This window comes from Anolis sagrei, chromosome 1, assembly GCF_037176765.1.
Source record: "Anolis sagrei isolate rAnoSag1 chromosome 1, rAnoSag1.mat, whole genome shotgun sequence".
Taxonomy (NCBI): Eukaryota; Metazoa; Chordata; class Lepidosauria; order Squamata; family Dactyloidae; genus Anolis; species Anolis sagrei.
Genome location: NC_090021.1, coordinates 160,820,083 through 160,837,409, shown reverse-complemented (window position 1 = coordinate 160,837,409; position 17,327 = coordinate 160,820,083). Strand labels below are relative to the sequence as shown.

The window sequence follows — 17,327 nt, the reverse complement described above, 5'->3', positions numbered from 1 at the left end:
TCCATCTTCTGGGATGGCCTCTCATTCCCCATGCTTTCCTGTCGTTTCTGCACTTCCTCCCCATGTTCTCCAATTAGGAGTCGGCTAATATCTGACTCCTCCAAAGGTACTCTGGGCTCCATTTCTCTACACTGCCGAAATGGAGTCCTGCCCGAAGTTGCCTTGCGTCATGTGATGAACTCCATGGGACTCAATTTTGGCAGTGTAGAGAAATGGGGAGAAGATGCAGAGAAGACTGTGTTTGACACACACACACACCCATACACCATATATCTATACTACCTGCTCCCCAGTTTGACTTATGAGAAATGAGCCTGACTATAGTCCCAACTAATGTAGACCCATCTATTGCTTGGATCCCTTGATTCCTTCACTGCTTTGTTGTCCATCTAAAGATAATTTCTACCTTGCCATAAAATTTCTTCCAAGAGGTTCCGTGACTTTCAAATTACATGGGCTGAATGACAGTAATAGAGTCAAGTAGTCACCTATGGACTCCAGCTGCCCACAAAACTTGTCTCCTGGGAAAGGAAAGGGCATTTGGCATCTTGCAAAATGCAGCTGAGAATAATTTCATAATGGTCATTCTGTCAACCTTTCAAAATATTTTGATAGACTTAATCTCTTTTTTCCTAAAAGGCACTTAGAGTACATGCCAATACTAGCACTAATTTGGATCTGAAATATCATTATAAGAGTGTTGCCTAAATAAATAAGTTAAAAGGTGCCTGTGAAATGGAATAGATGCATTCTACTGCTAATATGTGAATCCTATTTTTGACATCTTTATTCTTTTTTTGAAAAAAAAATATTTCTTCTGACAAGCGCTAACAAGCTAGCATGGGTCAGTCTTCATATTCTCAAAAAGCAGTTTTTTTTTAAAAAAAAATGTATCATTATACACATGCATCCTACTCCTGAGTATCATACAGGTTGTCCATACTTTTTGTAATTTTTGAGTACTGATCGTGTTTTAAAGACGGGACTTTTAAGAGCGCGCTCTACTGTTTTTAACTGTATTGTTTTTAACCCAAATTTTATCATTTTCACTGTATATTTTACATGGTTTTTAGATATCGTTGAGGGTTTAATTTAACCTTAGAGTTGATTGTGTGGGGGTTTTTTTCTACATTTTTAATTCTCAGCTGCTTTGAGTCTCTATTTTGGGCGGGGGGATGACAAGTTGTAAATAGCATGAATAGATGGTGCTAATGATGATATTGTCGTTTTCATCTCATTTTCAATTTCAGTAGAATGAAGTCAGAAGAAAAGTAGCTCCAAGGCTATGCACAGTTGGAATCCAATGGTATTTCTGTGATGGGACATTTCTTTACAGGCTAAGCTTAAGATGGGTTTTATAGCATTAACAATTAACAATTCTGTCTACCAGATGTCTGATCAAAACTGTATCCCATAATGTCTGCTGCAGACAGAAAAATTAGAGCTTGCCTGCTCTTCGGATCCAGTTCCAGCATAGAGAGGCTGCCTTCTAGAGAGGCTAACCTGCTTCTGTTGTTCTAACCTCATACTCAATTAGAACATTTCTTAGGAAGGCAGGAGGGAAAGAAGGGCTAGCCCTTCTTCTCACCTCAGCTCATCCCTGTTCCAGGTGAAACTGTACTGGGCAAGGAAAATGATCTTTGGCTTCCATGTCTTCATCCTTTACATGTTGATTAAACTGAGAGAAAGAGGAAAAATAGCAGGGATAGACTGTGCATAGACTGGGAGCTACCACATATTTCAGTGCTCAGTTGTAGTACTGAAACAAGTCTTTGGCAAATGCTTGGGAGGAAAACCCATAGCAAGCAAGTGTACAGCAAAAGACCAGCCTATCTTGGCAAAGATTCCTGGGTAGATACAGAAAAATAATGAGTGGATTATTCCATGGAAAGAACAGAACCATATGTTATTTTGTACTAGGAGAAGACATTGTTTAACTTTATCTAATAGTGAAGTCAAACAGTGAATCCGTAATATTACTACATTTGTATAGGAAATATCCCATAATTCTAAACCCATCTTCTTAGTTCAGAGAGTGAGGCACCACTCGAAGTGTAAGCAAGATGTTGTAATGATGAAACAATTTAAAAAGGGGGGGGGGGTTGGGCAGATTGGCTCTGGGCAGCTTGCCTTCCAATTCTGACCTGTCAATCTTGACAAAACTTTGGGTATTTTATATATGATTTTAGGTTGCAAAAAATAAGCACATATCTCACTGTAGTCTTCATATGTTTCTCATGTCTGAAAATTATACATGGTATTTAATTCTTGCTATACATGTTCTCCTGAGCACTGTCATCTTCTTTCCTCATCTGAAGTCTATCTGAATGCCTTTAACTGTGAGAGCTGTTCAGCAGTGGAACTCTCTGCCCTGGAGTGTGGTGGAGGCTCCTTCTTTGGAAGCTTGTAAACAGAAGCTGGATGGTCATCTGTCAGGGGTGATTTGAATGCAATATTCCTGCTTCTTGGCAGGGGGTTGGACTGGATGGCCAATGAGGCCTCTTCCAACTCTTTGATTCTATGATTCTATGATTCTATAATACAGGCCCGGGAGGACCATCTTGTTACTTAATTGTGATTGCTACATTGGATTAACTGATTATTCTTGGGATAACCATTTATTGTTATATCGCTATATATTACAGCTGTGTAATGGGAGAAATGTCCTGCGAATTGTGTGGATGCCACAAAGTGTATATCTATGTTTTGGGCCATGTAGTATTAACCTTTCCTCACTATATTGCTGCTACTTGAAGCCATTTGCTTGCATTTTAATTCTAGTTTGGGCACATTTTGGGTATACATTTTGGTAGTCCTACTTTTTCCAGTGAGCCATGGTGCTGGGCTACAAACTTTAATCATTCAGGTACAGGACTGCTATTTTCTTCCATGAATGACAGGAGGAATTTCAATATTTTGAACTGAATTTGTCATTAATTTATAGTTTAAGTGGTCAGTACTTATTTGATGCCAACTTAGGGTTATCAGGTAAAATAAGGGACAGCATTCCTGTAACTAATAGTTGTATAGAAGAAGGTATGTTAGGTTTTATTTTTCATACAAGCAACCCTTACTGAATATTTCCCCTCTATACAACCATTAAATGTATGGGAAACCTGTCTCTTATTTCATCTGGTGGGGGAACACCATTCATTTTCGAAAACTATGTATGTGGTAATGCACACGAATGTTCAGAAATTACATTTGAAAAATATGCAGTTATCATCATAAAGGAAGTATACATCCAAAAACAATCACTGTTGGTTGCTTTATGTCAGGCCAAATTAGGTAGAGTGAGACTTTCATATCTATCTTTCCTAATTTTAAATTTAAAAAACTGTTTTGGAAAGCTGGAAATAGAAAAATCTTTGTTTTTCTCTGTCACTTGTCTGCTAAAACTCAACCACGTGCATTCTACACCAAAAAAAAAGGTCTTCTCTTTCAGGGGAAAAATAATATATTCGTGGGGTCACCATAAGTCAACAAGCAACTTGAAGGCAGATGCACGGGGGCATCTTTCCTTTTGCAAGTGAGAAACCAATTGAGGGGGGGGGGGGAGGCAAATTTCCAAGGGCCAATGGCTGAAATGGAATAGGTTAGAGAGATCCTCTCTACCACCACATCTAATTACACCTTACAAGGCTGCTTTTTTTTTTAAATAGCAATGAAAGAGATGTGGGACTCCTTGTTGCATTTTTTCCTTTAAGTGTAAACATGCCTGTCTTCCCTCTCACTCTTGCCTCCCATTTCTGTTTCAGAACAAGAAGAAAATTTTGAATTTATCATTGTATCCCTCACTGGTCAGACTTGGCACTTTGAAGCAACAACATATGAAGAAAGAGATGCCTGGGTCCAGGCTATAGAGAGTCAGATCCTGGCCAGTTTGCAGTCATGTGAGAGCAGCAAGAATAAGGTTAGATTTACCACATTGACCAATTGAATCATTGCTGTTAGCACTTACAGTCTCTGTGAGGCTTCAGAGGAGACATCCTGACAAGCAATATCAGATCTGGAATGCTGTTTTGCTGTTCAATGTTATTTTTAGGTTTCCTAGTTTTGCTTACATTTACAGGAATTATTTCACTTTTCTGTCCAACACCATATTTGAAATAACTAAGTTGATTGAATTACTGACTCCATTAATTATAGCAATTGCTTCTTTATTTATTTATCATAGACTCATTTTAATACTTTGAAATCAGCAAAAACTATTTTTAAAAATCTAGAAGTATTATTACCTTTTAATAAGCTGATGCATTTCGATATGTGTAGAAAACATACACAGTTTTATGCTTAACACTAGGATTGTATCAGAGCAATGTTGTACTGCTCTGCCATTACAACACATGCCTATTTAGGGATTTAGTTTATACATGTTCTACCTGTGCCAGAGCTTTTGTGAAACTCCTATCTGTCACTGTGTCTCTTAGTTACTGGTAGATGTCTGACAGTGTTTGTCTCTCACATTTTTCAGCCAACAATTTCCTCAAAATTGTCATATTTCTATAGCCTTGATCAACTAAGTTCTCATTCTGCCCTGTTAAAAGCACTGAGGCAGGTTACTCAGAAATAGATTGTTTGGTTTTTCTGGTATGCAGACCTTTAGCCGGGGGGGGGGGTTAGGGGTTCGACCCCTCCTCCCGAAATTTTTCAGGTTAAAAAAAACTGGTTTATTCATGAATTTTAACTGGTTAACCAAATCCCCATGCTAAGTCTATGAGACGCAAAAAATTAAGAGTCCCTCCAGAACTGCAAGCACTATCTCAAGCAAATATTGTCAATTTATTCACATTGTCATTACTTGCAGCAATAGCCAATGTAGTGAAGCAACCAAGTTGGGGGGGGGGGGGGATTGAATGCTCTCATTAAGGAGGCCAGACTTGGTGGAGGTGGTTGACAAGGGCAGAGTTGCAGGCTATTGAAGGCTGCTCTGCCCCTTGCTGTGCTCTTTGCTTCAGCGTGACCCTACCCCCCCCCCAAAAAAAATTTCAAACCCCCCTCCCCTGAAATTTTCAACCCTCCCCGAAATTTTTTTCTGGCTACAGCCCTGCTGGTATGGACAGATCGTATGTCAATAAATACATGTCCAAATTTTGTTGTCCTTTACTATGAAAAACTCCGTGTCTTTTTTCTTTTCTATAATAAAGTAAAATGCATTAAAGGTACCTAAAACCCTGAACATACCAGATTCCATCTAATCTTGGAAGCTAGGCAGGGTTGGTTCTGGTTAATACCTGGGTATGAGCCCACTACTTGCTAGGTACTATTTTAGAAGAAGGATCTGGGGAAATTTGATGCTTTAAAAATCCTCAGAAATTCATGGGGTTGCTATAGGTTGATATGGGTGTTGCAAAAACACGCACATGTATACATTAGATATATCATGGAAATAAATCAGAGGTCTTGTGATTCTAAAGAACAGAAGGAATTACAAAAAATTGGTAGGGAGTAGGCACCATAAACAAACAGTACTTTTACATACTGGTTAATGTGTTTTTTTACAATCCTAACTTAGAATGAAATAATATGAGCACTTCCACCAATTTAAAATTTCTAAAGGTAGGAAGCAAACAAAGCGAGGAATCCATTAACAGGAAAACCAGATGAAAGTGCATCTGAAATCTAGCTTACATAAAGTATTATGTGGCTCTCATTGAAATCCCTAGCAAGAAGTTCGTAGTTGAATTTGTTCAGGACTCAGCTGGCATAGAGGCTGAAAGTCACTCTCTGTGGAGATTATCTCTCCAGGTCAAAGTTGAGGTCACAGGCAGGCCGCTGCGGAGAGAGGCTTACAATGTAAGCCATTAGATCAGAACTGGCCTTTTGATGATCGAATGCTCAGTTTACCATTACGTGGTATTGCCAAATTTCCTTAACTGTCATTAGCTGGGAAATAAAAGCGCGATCGTGTTTAGAAATGTCTTTAATTTTGCAGCCTCTCAGTCCAAGAACAGGCTATTTTATCATCAGTTTCGGCATTAATGGCACGCTTCAATTTTGAACTTGCTTTACCTCTGACAACCCCAGCTGGATTCCAGACGTCCTGTACTCTGTATGCCCGAGTGATTCAATAAAAGCTGGAGCTGTCAGAAGCAGGGATACAAATGGTGAGCGGTGCTTGTCAGACACTGAATTGCAGTACTTAAAGATGCTAAAGGATCAACTCTCTGAGAAGCTAACCAAAGGCATCAAATTCCATGATCATGTTCATTCAACCCAGATCTGAACTCCTTTTCACCATCTGACAGTGATGTTGTGTCTGCTTTTTCTTTGGGCTCTTATTCCTTGTATGTGTGTTTCTTTAAATACATACAGTCCCGACTGACAAGTCAGAATGAGGCCATGGCCCTTCAGTCAATAAGAAACATCACAGGCAATTCTCGCTGTGTGGACTGTGAGGTACAAAGTAAGTACAACCATTTTTTACACAAGGAACATTATCCTGAGCTTCATAAAGCTTACAGTCTCTTTGCTTCAGTGTTACACGAACACCTGTTCCTGTTCTTGCCCTCATGGTATTATATTCTATGTTCCTTTTAGAGGTTAGTGTTCATTATAGAAGTAGATTTGTGTGTTGTATTCCTATTAAATCATAGTTATCAGATAAATCTACTTTGATTAAGATCTCACCTTTTTGTTGGTACTGACCTGGAGCAGTTTTTAGGAAGGATTTTTTTTAAAAAAATCACACTAATTTTTCAGCCAATCATGCTACTGTTACCCTGGTAAGAAAAAAAGTTTGTCTTAGAAATTTTGAAGTCATCCTTTTCCAAGATAATAGCAGAGAAAGAAAAAAACACAGTATTAGGAAAGTAGTTAAGGTTGCTTTCTTCCCTGTTGTGTGTTAATTTTTTTTTTCAAAAAAAGAGCTAAGATCAGAGAGTTGACTAAATTAACCCCAATAAAGGCTGTTTTATCCATTTTCTGCTTGCTGTCTGAATTTTGTGAAGGAAGCCTAAGATTCCCCAAAGTTCTTAAATTTAAAAATTGCAACTGCATAATGCATTTATTCCAATGTCCCCCGAATGGAACCAGTTCCATGTGGATTCTCTACACACAACGCCATCCGAAGGAAGGAGAGAACAGTACAGAACTATGTACTGTTTTTGAAACTCTCCAAACTTTACTTTTTTTCTTGGGAAAACTTTACTTTTTTCTGCAGGGAAGAAACAAGGAAGACTTACTTCTTGTCATTCTAACAGAAGCCCAGGGACAGGTGAAAGGAGCCCTTCTAGATATAAGAGGGAAATTGCAATTCATTATGAATACAATTTTATTTCTGATTATTTTTGCTTTTTATTTCCTTTTTTAAAACATGGATAATGTTCCAAGTATATCTGCCAACACACCTGTGAAGTTCTTCTCTATTGGAAAGGTTCTAACAATACAAAACATTAAAAGATCAGAGTCTTTCAGTGACTTGCATTTCATACTTTTACCTGATATCAGTTTCCTTGCTATCTTTTATTAAACTTGGCCACACACTAGAGTTAAGTAGCACAATTGTGGTTGTCATTCATTTTTGGTCTCATAAATGCAGAGGGATTCTCAAATCAAAAGTTTTACATTGAAAGTCCTTGATAAACATAATTATTTATCTAGCAGAAAACTAAATGTTGTTTATAAATTTAGAATATTTGTATCCCACTCTTCAGCCAAAAAGATTGAATTTGCCCTAAGGTTTACAATCTGAATAGGATCCAACAGAGAAAGAAATGTGAGTAGCAGTAAGGGAAATGGTTAAGTCCAGTGACAGTTCTGCTTCGTTTCTCCCTCGGAGGCCAGAGCAATGGCAGTTGGGATGGAGGGAGGGTCTTTCATACGCTTTTTAAAGAAGCCTTGAGATTTTTTCCCAATCTGGCCACCACTTCCTTCAATTGGTTTTTACATGCTGACAAACTAAAAAGGATACAACATAACAGATTACAGTCAAAACCATTAATTTATCTCTCAGCAAAATTGATAAAGTATATTTTAGCACTAAATAATTTTCTACTAAGCAAATATTTATAAACCATGAGAATCAGAGAAAAGTACCAGTCTGAAAGATGTCTAAATACAGTCAAGGCTGTAAAATTTGTTCTCCTTTTTATCTTGGACTCGCTGAGCTTCTTTTTTCCCATTATCTCTTTTTCCGGAAGTGCCTAATGATTTTATTTTCTTGTCTTCATATTACTTTTGTTACAATAGTTAACCTATGACAACTTAAGATATTACATACGTTCTTTGTGTAAGGACATCAATCTTTTCACTCCCATTGTTCAAGGAAGAAGGCAGCAGGGAAACCTAAATTGGAAACTTAAATTGCTTGTGTGCTTTCCATGCCATACTTCCTAACAATTTGTGCTAAAAACTAATGTTTCCTGTGCTAATTCTTGTGGCTTTCTTGAAGAGGCTAAACATTGTGTCATATATGAGACTGAGATACAGGATTTTCAATATCATATATTACTCAATCACTGTGTTAACTCTGCAGATAATTGCCTCTAGTCAACCTACAATTAAGGACATTTCATTCTGTTCTTATTTTTCTTTTTTTCAATAGATCCTGATTGGGCAAGCTTAAATCTGGGGGCACTCATGTGTATTGAATGTTCAGGGATACATCGAAACCTTGGCACACACCTGTCCCGTGTCCGTTCCCTTGATTTGGACGATTGGCCTATAGAACTCATCAAAGTAATGTCCGCCATTGGGAATGAGCTAGCAAACAGTGTGTGGGAGGAAAACACCCAGGGTCGGGTAAAGCCATCTCCAGATTCCACAAGGTAAGCTGCTGTTGTGTGCATGAAAGTATTGAAAAGCATATGTCTCCAAAGTATCTAACCAAGACGTTGCAAATAGTGATATGCAAATGACCTTGGAACACTTGCAAAATATATACCATATATACATAATGACAAGCTGAACAAATGATCCTTCTGATTCCTTTTCAGAATGCTATTTATTTATTTTATTTACTTTATTTATACCCCACCTTTCTCCCCATTTCTTAAGGTTGGCTCTGCATCTCGTGGTGCCAGAGTGCAATCTGTTCAGCACTTCCAAGTCGCCCAGTCCTCTGTGTGTCCAGAGGAGAGTCTCTCACTCAGTATCACTCATAGCTTGAGGCTCTGGATTTTTGCCTTCCTCTCGCTTGCTGAGGTGTTCCTTCGAGTATCTCTGTAAACCTTAGGAAGCTATTTCTTGATTTAATGCATTGATGTGCTGGCTGGTATCCGAACAGGGGATGGGCCGGAGATGTCACTGCTTTGGTCCTTTCACTATTGGCTGCTACTTCCCTGCAGATGTCAGGTGGTGCAATACCGGCTAAACAGTATAATTTCTCCAGTGGTGTAAGGCATAGACATCCTGTGATAACGCAGCATGTCTCATTAAGAGCCACATCCACTGTTTTAGCATGATGAGATGCATACTCAGCAACAGAGTAGCAAAGCTCAAGGGCAGATGTCTTACGTATCTGGTTGTGATCCCCAGTTGTACCAGTCAGCCTCTGTATGATATTGTTTATAGCACCCACTTTTTGTAAGTGCTTCTTGTAGGTCAGAGCATGGTCCATGGTAACTCCCAGGTATTTGGGTGTGCTGCAGTGCTCCAGTGGGATTCCTTCCCAGGTAATCTTCAGATCTCAAGATGCTTGTCTGTTCTTAATATGAAAAGCAGACACACGTCTATGTTTTAGATGGATTAGGAATCAATTGGATTTCCCTGTAATAGGCAGTAAGAGCACCGAAAGCTTTAAAGAGCTTCTGTTCAACCATTTCAAAGCTCCCTGCTTGGGTGGTGATGGCACGATTGTCAGCATAGATGAAACTCTATCCCTTCTGGCAGTGGCTGATCATTTGTGTAAATGTTAAACATTGATGGACTGAGCACACTCCCCTGAGGCAGGCCATTTTTGCCATCTGCTTCTCTAGCCCTGGAATTCAACAAAAAAAGCTCATGTTTTGTAGCAGATTTCCTATGAAGCAGGTGAGGTGGTAGTCCTTTGTGATATTATATATTTTTCTCAGTAGAAGGCGATGATTGACAGTGTCATTAGGCTGCACCTGTCATCAGTATAGGTGCAGTGGGATGATACACATGTTTTGAAACAGGGCAGAAAGAGAGAGTATATAGGTAAGAGCTGTCTCGGTTCTCCATGGAATGAAGGAGCTGAGAAGGAAGAGAACTTTCCATTTCAAACAAGGGCATCAAGAGGTCTAGAAACATGTTTAATCCTCATACAGTGATATCTCTAAGAAGACATTTTAATTTCTCCCATGTTAACTAAAATACAGTTTAAGCATTCCGGATCCAGAATTTTAAAATACAAAATACTCCAAAAGTATCCATATGTGTGGCTGAAATAGTGACATCTTCACTTTCTGGTGGTTCAATGTACCCAAAGGTTGCTTTGTGCAAAACAGTTAAATAGTATGCAAACAATTCCCTTCAGGAAATGTATATAAGATGATATAGAATATAAGTGAATTTTATTTAGACTTAGGTCTCATCTCTAAGATATCTCATTATATATATGCAAATATTCCATCATTGCCATCATCAAAAACCTGAAATATGGGACACTTCTGATTCCAAGCATTTTGAATGAAGGATACTCAACTTGTACTGCCTTATACAGTGGCATTTATCTCCCTGGTAAATACATTATATTCACAACAAGAATGCAATAGCATGGAATGGGAAAGCACAGGCACAAGACTTGACTGCAATGAGCTGAGCCCCAATGATCTGACAAAATAATCATACAAAAACTTGCCAGTGGTTGATTGAGCCTACCCAGGCATTATCAATCAAAACTGATCCAACACTGAGAAATATTAAGATAGTGATTTTCATTGAGGCCTCCCAGAAATAATAGAGCCTTTCTTCTCCCTATCCTATCCACACTTCTTTGGGAGTACAGTACATCAAACAGATGGGAGCACTTCTTAGTATACATTGGTTTGGTAAGAATTTTGCTTTATTAGTTTTGTTAATATTATGATTGAATTTTAGCCATACAGTATTTTGTTTTAATCCATGTTGTGGGCTACTTAGGGTCTGTTTTCTGGTGAGTGAGGTATAAATAAAATTAAAAGTCATTCAAAAGTGGATGTATTACAAAGTATATCCAGCTTTGGTGTGTGTCCCCCCCCCCCCCCCCCCCGGCGCGCCAAAAATTAGAAAATAATGTGTCTGATTTTGTTTTCCCTTGTTTTCGGGGGGGGGGGGCTGAGTCTGAGTGAAAGAGGGTCTATCCTAGCAAACCTTTTGTATGGTTACCCCAATACCCCCATGCATACGGGATATATTGAGTATGGTGATCAGATCATGATATGAATAAACATAACAGTTTAAATAATGCACCAGTAAGGCCTTTTCGCGAACCACCATGAGAATTTCGGGGGGGGGGGGCTGAAGCCTCTCAAGCCTCCCCCCCCCCCCCCGGCTACATGCCTGGTTGTTCCCCTCTGAATCTATTTTGTGAGTTTCATGTTAGAGATAAAAGTATGCCATAATATAAACAGTATCTTATTAGTTCATTACCATTAAATGAATTTCTGGTGCCACCTTGGGTTCATTTTGAGAATTAAGTCGCAAATACATCTTTAGACTCGGAGATTATGTGATTATCAGCATATAGTTAGAATTATTATGATAGGATATATTAAAAGCTTGTATTGAAGTAAACAAAGAAGTAGAAATATAATGTAGCACAACTTTCATCTCTCTGTGGCTCTTTGACATTGACTTTACGCCGCTGTCATTGCAGTTAATTCAAATTGGTCTTGCCTTCTGTGAGTCGCATTGTTTTTCTCTGTGGATCATTATTTTAGAAGCTTGGTGCGTTTAAAAGCAATCGATAGATACTTTTAACAGATAATAACTTGCAACGTAATTTTCCTATTAAGTTATATTGCTATCTGGTATCACAAATGCTTGTCCTATGAAACTGGCCTTTAAAGGTTAACAAACTTAACACTTTTTGTCTTTTTTTCTACTGCATACTTCCTTATTACCATCACAACTCGTCGCGTTTTCTAATGTTACATCAAGCTAGAATTTCAAACACAAGGTGTCAGTAAAGCCAACCAATCTTTCTATTCTCTGAGTGTAAGAAAGGTATAATGCTGATGTTCAGCCTGTTTCTTGGACAAACATCAGAATGGACATCTAAATTTTCATAAAATGTTAAATGATAGCCATTTATGAAAATTTTCTAGAAATAATAGGATGGTTTCCAGCACTGCATGTAATGTGATATACTGATGTCAATGTTTAGATTAAAGATTGTCAAATAAGCAATTTATAAGTTGCTCAGGGAACATTTGTGGTTAAAGGGTAATGAATTAATGCTCTAAACCAGTGGTTCTCAACCCGTGGGTCCCCAAGTGTTTTGGCCTACAACACCCAGAAATCCCAGCCAGTTTACCAGCTGTTAGGATTTCTGGGAGTTGAAGGCCAAAACATCTGAGGACCGCTCTAAACTAATAAGTAATAAACAGAGCTCATTGAAATTCCAAACCAGATGTCCCAAAACTAAGGCCCACGGGCCAGATGGAGCCTTCCAAGGTCATTTACCTGGCCCCCATCCTAAACTTTAGGCTTAGGGTCACCTTAAGTCTGAAATGACTTGAAGGCGCACAACAACAACAACAATCCTAATTAACTTGACTCCCCCATCAGCCAAAACCAGGCCCTAACTTCCCATTGAAATGCTGGTATAATTGGCTATAATCGTTCTTCATTTTAAATATCTTATTGTTTTGTCATGTTTTTTTTTTCACCACAAATAAGAAACATGCAGTGTGCATAGGAATTTGTTCTTTTTTTATTTCAATCAGAAGGACCGTAAACTGGTCCTTTGTTTATAAAGTTTGAGGACCCCCATTCTAGATCACGTTTTGAGGAGAGAAGACTCAAATTTCCCCTCATCTTCCCCTTTCACCTAAATTTTGCTTGAGTTCCACTCTTTGCCCCTTCTCCATAACTTTATTCTGTGCTACTTTTCTGTACATCCTCTTTCTAGCTTTCCCCTTTGCCAACTCTGCAACTTTGCCACCTTCTCCTTTCTCTTATTTGCCACTGTAATTTCACCGCTTGGCTAGCAAAGGGCAGGATGCTATGTATGTCAGAGCAAAATATGTCCTTGCTTAGTGTGGGTTGCCAAACTGGAGGACACATCTCTATTCTTCCTTCTAGCATCCATAACTAACTTCCAGTCCTGAAACTAGGATTACTAGTAGTTAAAGAAAGTGATATTTTCAGGACTCGTTTTTACCAAAGTTACTTTATGGAAAATAACTTTCCCCTTGTTACTTTAATTGACATTGTGAACGTTCAGATGTTTCTGCAGTTCTTAGCGCTTGCAGTATCAAACCCATAGAATCATAGAATCATAGAATCAAAGAGTTGGAAGAGACCTCTTGGGCCATCCAGTCCAACCCCCTGCCAAGAAGCAGGAATATTGCATTCAAATCACCCCTGACAAATGGCCATCCAGCCTCTGTTTAAAAGCTTCCAAAGAAGGAGCCTCCACCACACTCCGGGGCAGAGAGTTCCACTGCTGAACGGCTCTCACAGTCAGGAAGTTCTTCCTCATGTTCAGATGGAATCTCCTCTCTTGTAGTTTGAAGCCATTGTTCCGCGTCCTAATCTCCAAGGAGGCAGAAAACAAGCTTGCTCCCTCCTCCCTGTGGCTTCCTCTCACATATTTATACATGGCTATCATATCTCCTCTCAGCCTTCTCTTCTTCAGGCTAAACATGCCCAGTTCCCTAAGCCGCTCCTCATAGGGCTTGTTCTCCAGACCCTTGATCATTTTAGTCGCCATCTTTATATCCTAGCAGTCAGAAAACAGGCCACACCTAAATAAAGTGAAGGCCACATCAAAGTTTTGAAGTCAGCTATCATAAAACCACCAAGAAGAATCTTAGTACATGCATCCAACTTTTAAACATTTAGATACGTGGTTTCTGACTTGTGTGATTATAGGAAGGAAGATGTGCCGAAAGTTTGTAAAGTGGCAAATAAAGGGAGAAAAGTTTTTGAAAGTACGAGCAAAGCAAGGCCAACTGGCTTCTGACTGTTGTCAGTGGACCACTGATTAGGTCAGCTTTAAAAAGCTTGTAATTGGCTCCAGCAATTACCAAACAGCGCTGAGAACCACTTCTCAAACTTCTGGAACAGTGTGACAAATTGAAGCTGACTGCTGCAGGAGGAATATCGACTTCCCATTTCTAAACAGGGGATCATTAGTCAAGAAAAGCATCTTTTAATTACTCCCAGGAAAGGGAGAAAAAAAGAAAAATCTTTCAGTATGGATTCTGCAACAGCTGACATTTTTTCCAAGTGTATTCAATATTAAATTTAATGTCTAGGGGGCACCTGCTCTTAAACTCTCCCTCAGTAATGTGGGTCAAATTAAAGCTGATCAATGTTGTGACAATTAAATGAATTGGGGTGCAAATCACGATATTTTTTGCCATCCAGTTGTTATTGATACTGTTAAAGCAGGCACCTAATGCATTGATTTTGACTCCCAGCAGTAAAACAGTGTCTGTAGAGCAGCACATGGGGACAAAATTGTTCTTGATAAAAAGAACATCACACCTCTGGGGGCTTGCCTTCCGAACAAAAACTGGTACTTTGATTGTATGTTTGTATCATGGAACTGCTCTGAACTGCTACCGGTTGTTTTTCCTTTGCATACAATAGTGAATAAGCTTTCTGCATCCAAACATGTTGCCAATTTATTTTTGGCTTGGGTTTTTGGCACTGTCTACATTGATTTCTGTTACAAGAACATGTGCTAAGTCTGTTTCATTTCTGGAGCCCTTTGAGGTCAACAGAATTATAAATCTGTGTAATGTTTGCCAGCAGACATTGGTAATGATATATCTTGAGGTAGAGTGCATAGCTACACTTATCTTATTGGTTTATTAAAATATGTATATCCTTCTCAGCACTTGAGGATTTAAGGATGGCATACACTAAAATCATTTGAAAACAGCTGAAAACTATGAATAATTTTAAATGACAGAAAACCTGTTAAAGCACTTAAAATGAAATGGAGCCCCTGGTGGCGCAGTGGGTTAAACCCCTGTGCCAGCAGGACTGAAGACCGACAGGTTGCAGATTCGAATCCGGGGTGAGGCGGATGAGCTCCCTCTATCAGCTCCAGCTCCTCATGCGGGGACATGAGAGAATCCTCCCATAAGGATGATAAAAACATCAATTCATCTGGGTGTCCCCTGGGCAACGTCCTTGCAGACGGCCAATTCTCTTACACCAAAAGCGACTTGCAGTTTCTCAAGTCGCTCTTGACATGACAAAAAAAACCTTAAAATGAAATAATTTAAAACCAGTTTAAAATAATTTAAACTGTTAACACCTGTGCAAATTTAATAAAATCAATAACATTTTCCCTTCTGTTTTTTTCCTACTACAAATGTCTCCATGGAAATTAAATAGAAAGGAATATGTAGTGATTATGGAAACATTTAGTGACTTAGGACACAACCCACTTGTGCCAGTTTTATGCCAAAAAACCAAGAGGCTATGTTTGTACCTTCTCTTCCTCATTTTGGAACACTGGTATCTTTAGCTGGGGGATGTGCATGTTAAATTTTAGTAAAGTTGTCTGAGTCTCAAGATGTCCATGTACTAGCCTAGAATCATACCCACAAGGTTGTTTCATAGAATCATAGAATCAAAGAGTTGGAAGAGACCTCATGGGCCATCCAGTCCAACCCCCTGCCAAGAAGCAGGAATATTGCATTCAAATCACCCCTGACAAATGGCCATCCAGCTTCTGCTTAAAAGCTTCCAAAGAAGGAGCCTCCACCACACTCCGGGGCAGAGAGTTCCACTGCTGAACGGCTCTCACAGTCAGGAAGTTCTTCCTAATGTTCAGATGGAATCTCCTCTCTTGTAGTTTGAAGCCATTGTTCCGCGTCGTAGTCTCCAAGGAAGCAGAAAACAAGCTTGCTCCCTCCTCCCTGTGGCTTCCTCTCACATATTTATACATGGCTATCATATCTCCTCTCAGCCTTCTCTTCTTCAGGCTAAACATGCCCAGTTCCTTAAGCCGCTCCTAATAGGGCTTGTTCTCCAGACCCTTGATCATTTTAGTCGCCCTCCTCTGGACACATTCCAGCTTGTCAATATCTCTCTTGAATTGTGGTGCCCAGAATTGGACACAATATTCCAGATGTGGTCTAACCAAAGCAGAATAGAGGGGTAGCATTACTTCCTTAGATCTAGACACTATGCTCCTATTGATGCAGGCCAAAATCCCATTGGCTTTTTTTGCCGCCACATCACATTGTTGGCTCATGTTTAACTTGTTGTCCACGAGGACTCCAAGATCTTTTTCACACGTACTGCTCTCGAGCCAGGCGTCCCCCATTCTGTATCTTTGCATTTCATTTTTTCTGCCAAAGTGGAGTATCTTGCATTTGTCACTGTTGAACTTCATTTTGTTAGTTTTGGCCCATCTCTCTAATCTGTCAAGATCGTTTTGAATTCTGCTCCTGTCCTCTGGACTATTGGCTATCCCTCCCAATTTGGTGTCATCTGCAAACTTGATGATCATGTTTATCCACAACATGCTTAGAAATCTGCTCTCTCTAAAATCAACAGCTCTAATCCATATTTGGTTTAGAGAAAAGAGGGAAAGCAGTCAACTAGAGTGTGAATAGAAATAAAAAGGGATGGGACTGAACACCTCATACATTTGGAGCAACAAAGTTGGGCTGATTGGAAAGTAGAAGAAAGTCATCTTTGAAATTAATTATATGGACAGCATAGAGGAGGAACAAGCAGGTACAAGTACATCATTTCCAAAGGCAACTATGCATACAGAGCTCCTGTTTTTTAACCTTAAAACACCATTTTTAAAAAGAAAAAAATATTGCCTTCATAGGCTCGAATCCTGTTGATTAGTCCCAATTAAGGTTGTTGAATTGTAACTCAACACATAGATAAATCCAATTAATTTAGTGACTTTTATCCAGTTAGAACTGAAAATAGGATTTAATCCATAGTGTGGGAATTACTTTGGATAACCAAGTTATAGTGCAGTGTTGGAAGTACAGGCCAACTACTGAAAGGAAAATGCTGAAGACTAGAGTCCTCAAGGGAGCAGTAGGGATTAAAGGTTCTTCTTGCTTCCTAATCCCAATCAAGCAATTGAATGCTAGTGCTGGTGTGGGTGGTGTTGTGGCTGTAGCAACTGCAGATATCAGAGCTCTGGCTTTTGGCTGGCCTCTGATAGAAACAACCAACATTTAGATGCCTCAGCATGTTAGGGCACAGGGGCTGGCACTAAATGTACTTTT

The 17,327-nt window shown here is 39.2% G+C and overlaps 1 protein-coding gene across 6 annotated transcripts in view; it reads left to right on the top strand.

Annotated features, from left to right (window-relative positions):
• Positions 1–17,327, top strand: part of AGAP1 (ArfGAP with GTPase domain, ankyrin repeat and PH domain 1) — a 406,754-nt gene that overhangs the window by 335,906 nt on the left and 53,521 nt on the right. For all 6 annotated transcript variants that reach the window (XM_060783920.2, XM_060783904.2, XM_060783913.2 and 3 more), the window contains 3 exons: positions 3,759–3,913; positions 6,316–6,406; positions 8,546–8,768. In XM_060783920.2, the coding sequence (XP_060639903.2) occupies positions 3,759–3,913; positions 6,316–6,406; positions 8,546–8,768 (469 nt within the window). The remainder of the gene's footprint in view (positions 1–3,758; positions 3,914–6,315; positions 6,407–8,545; positions 8,769–17,327) is intronic.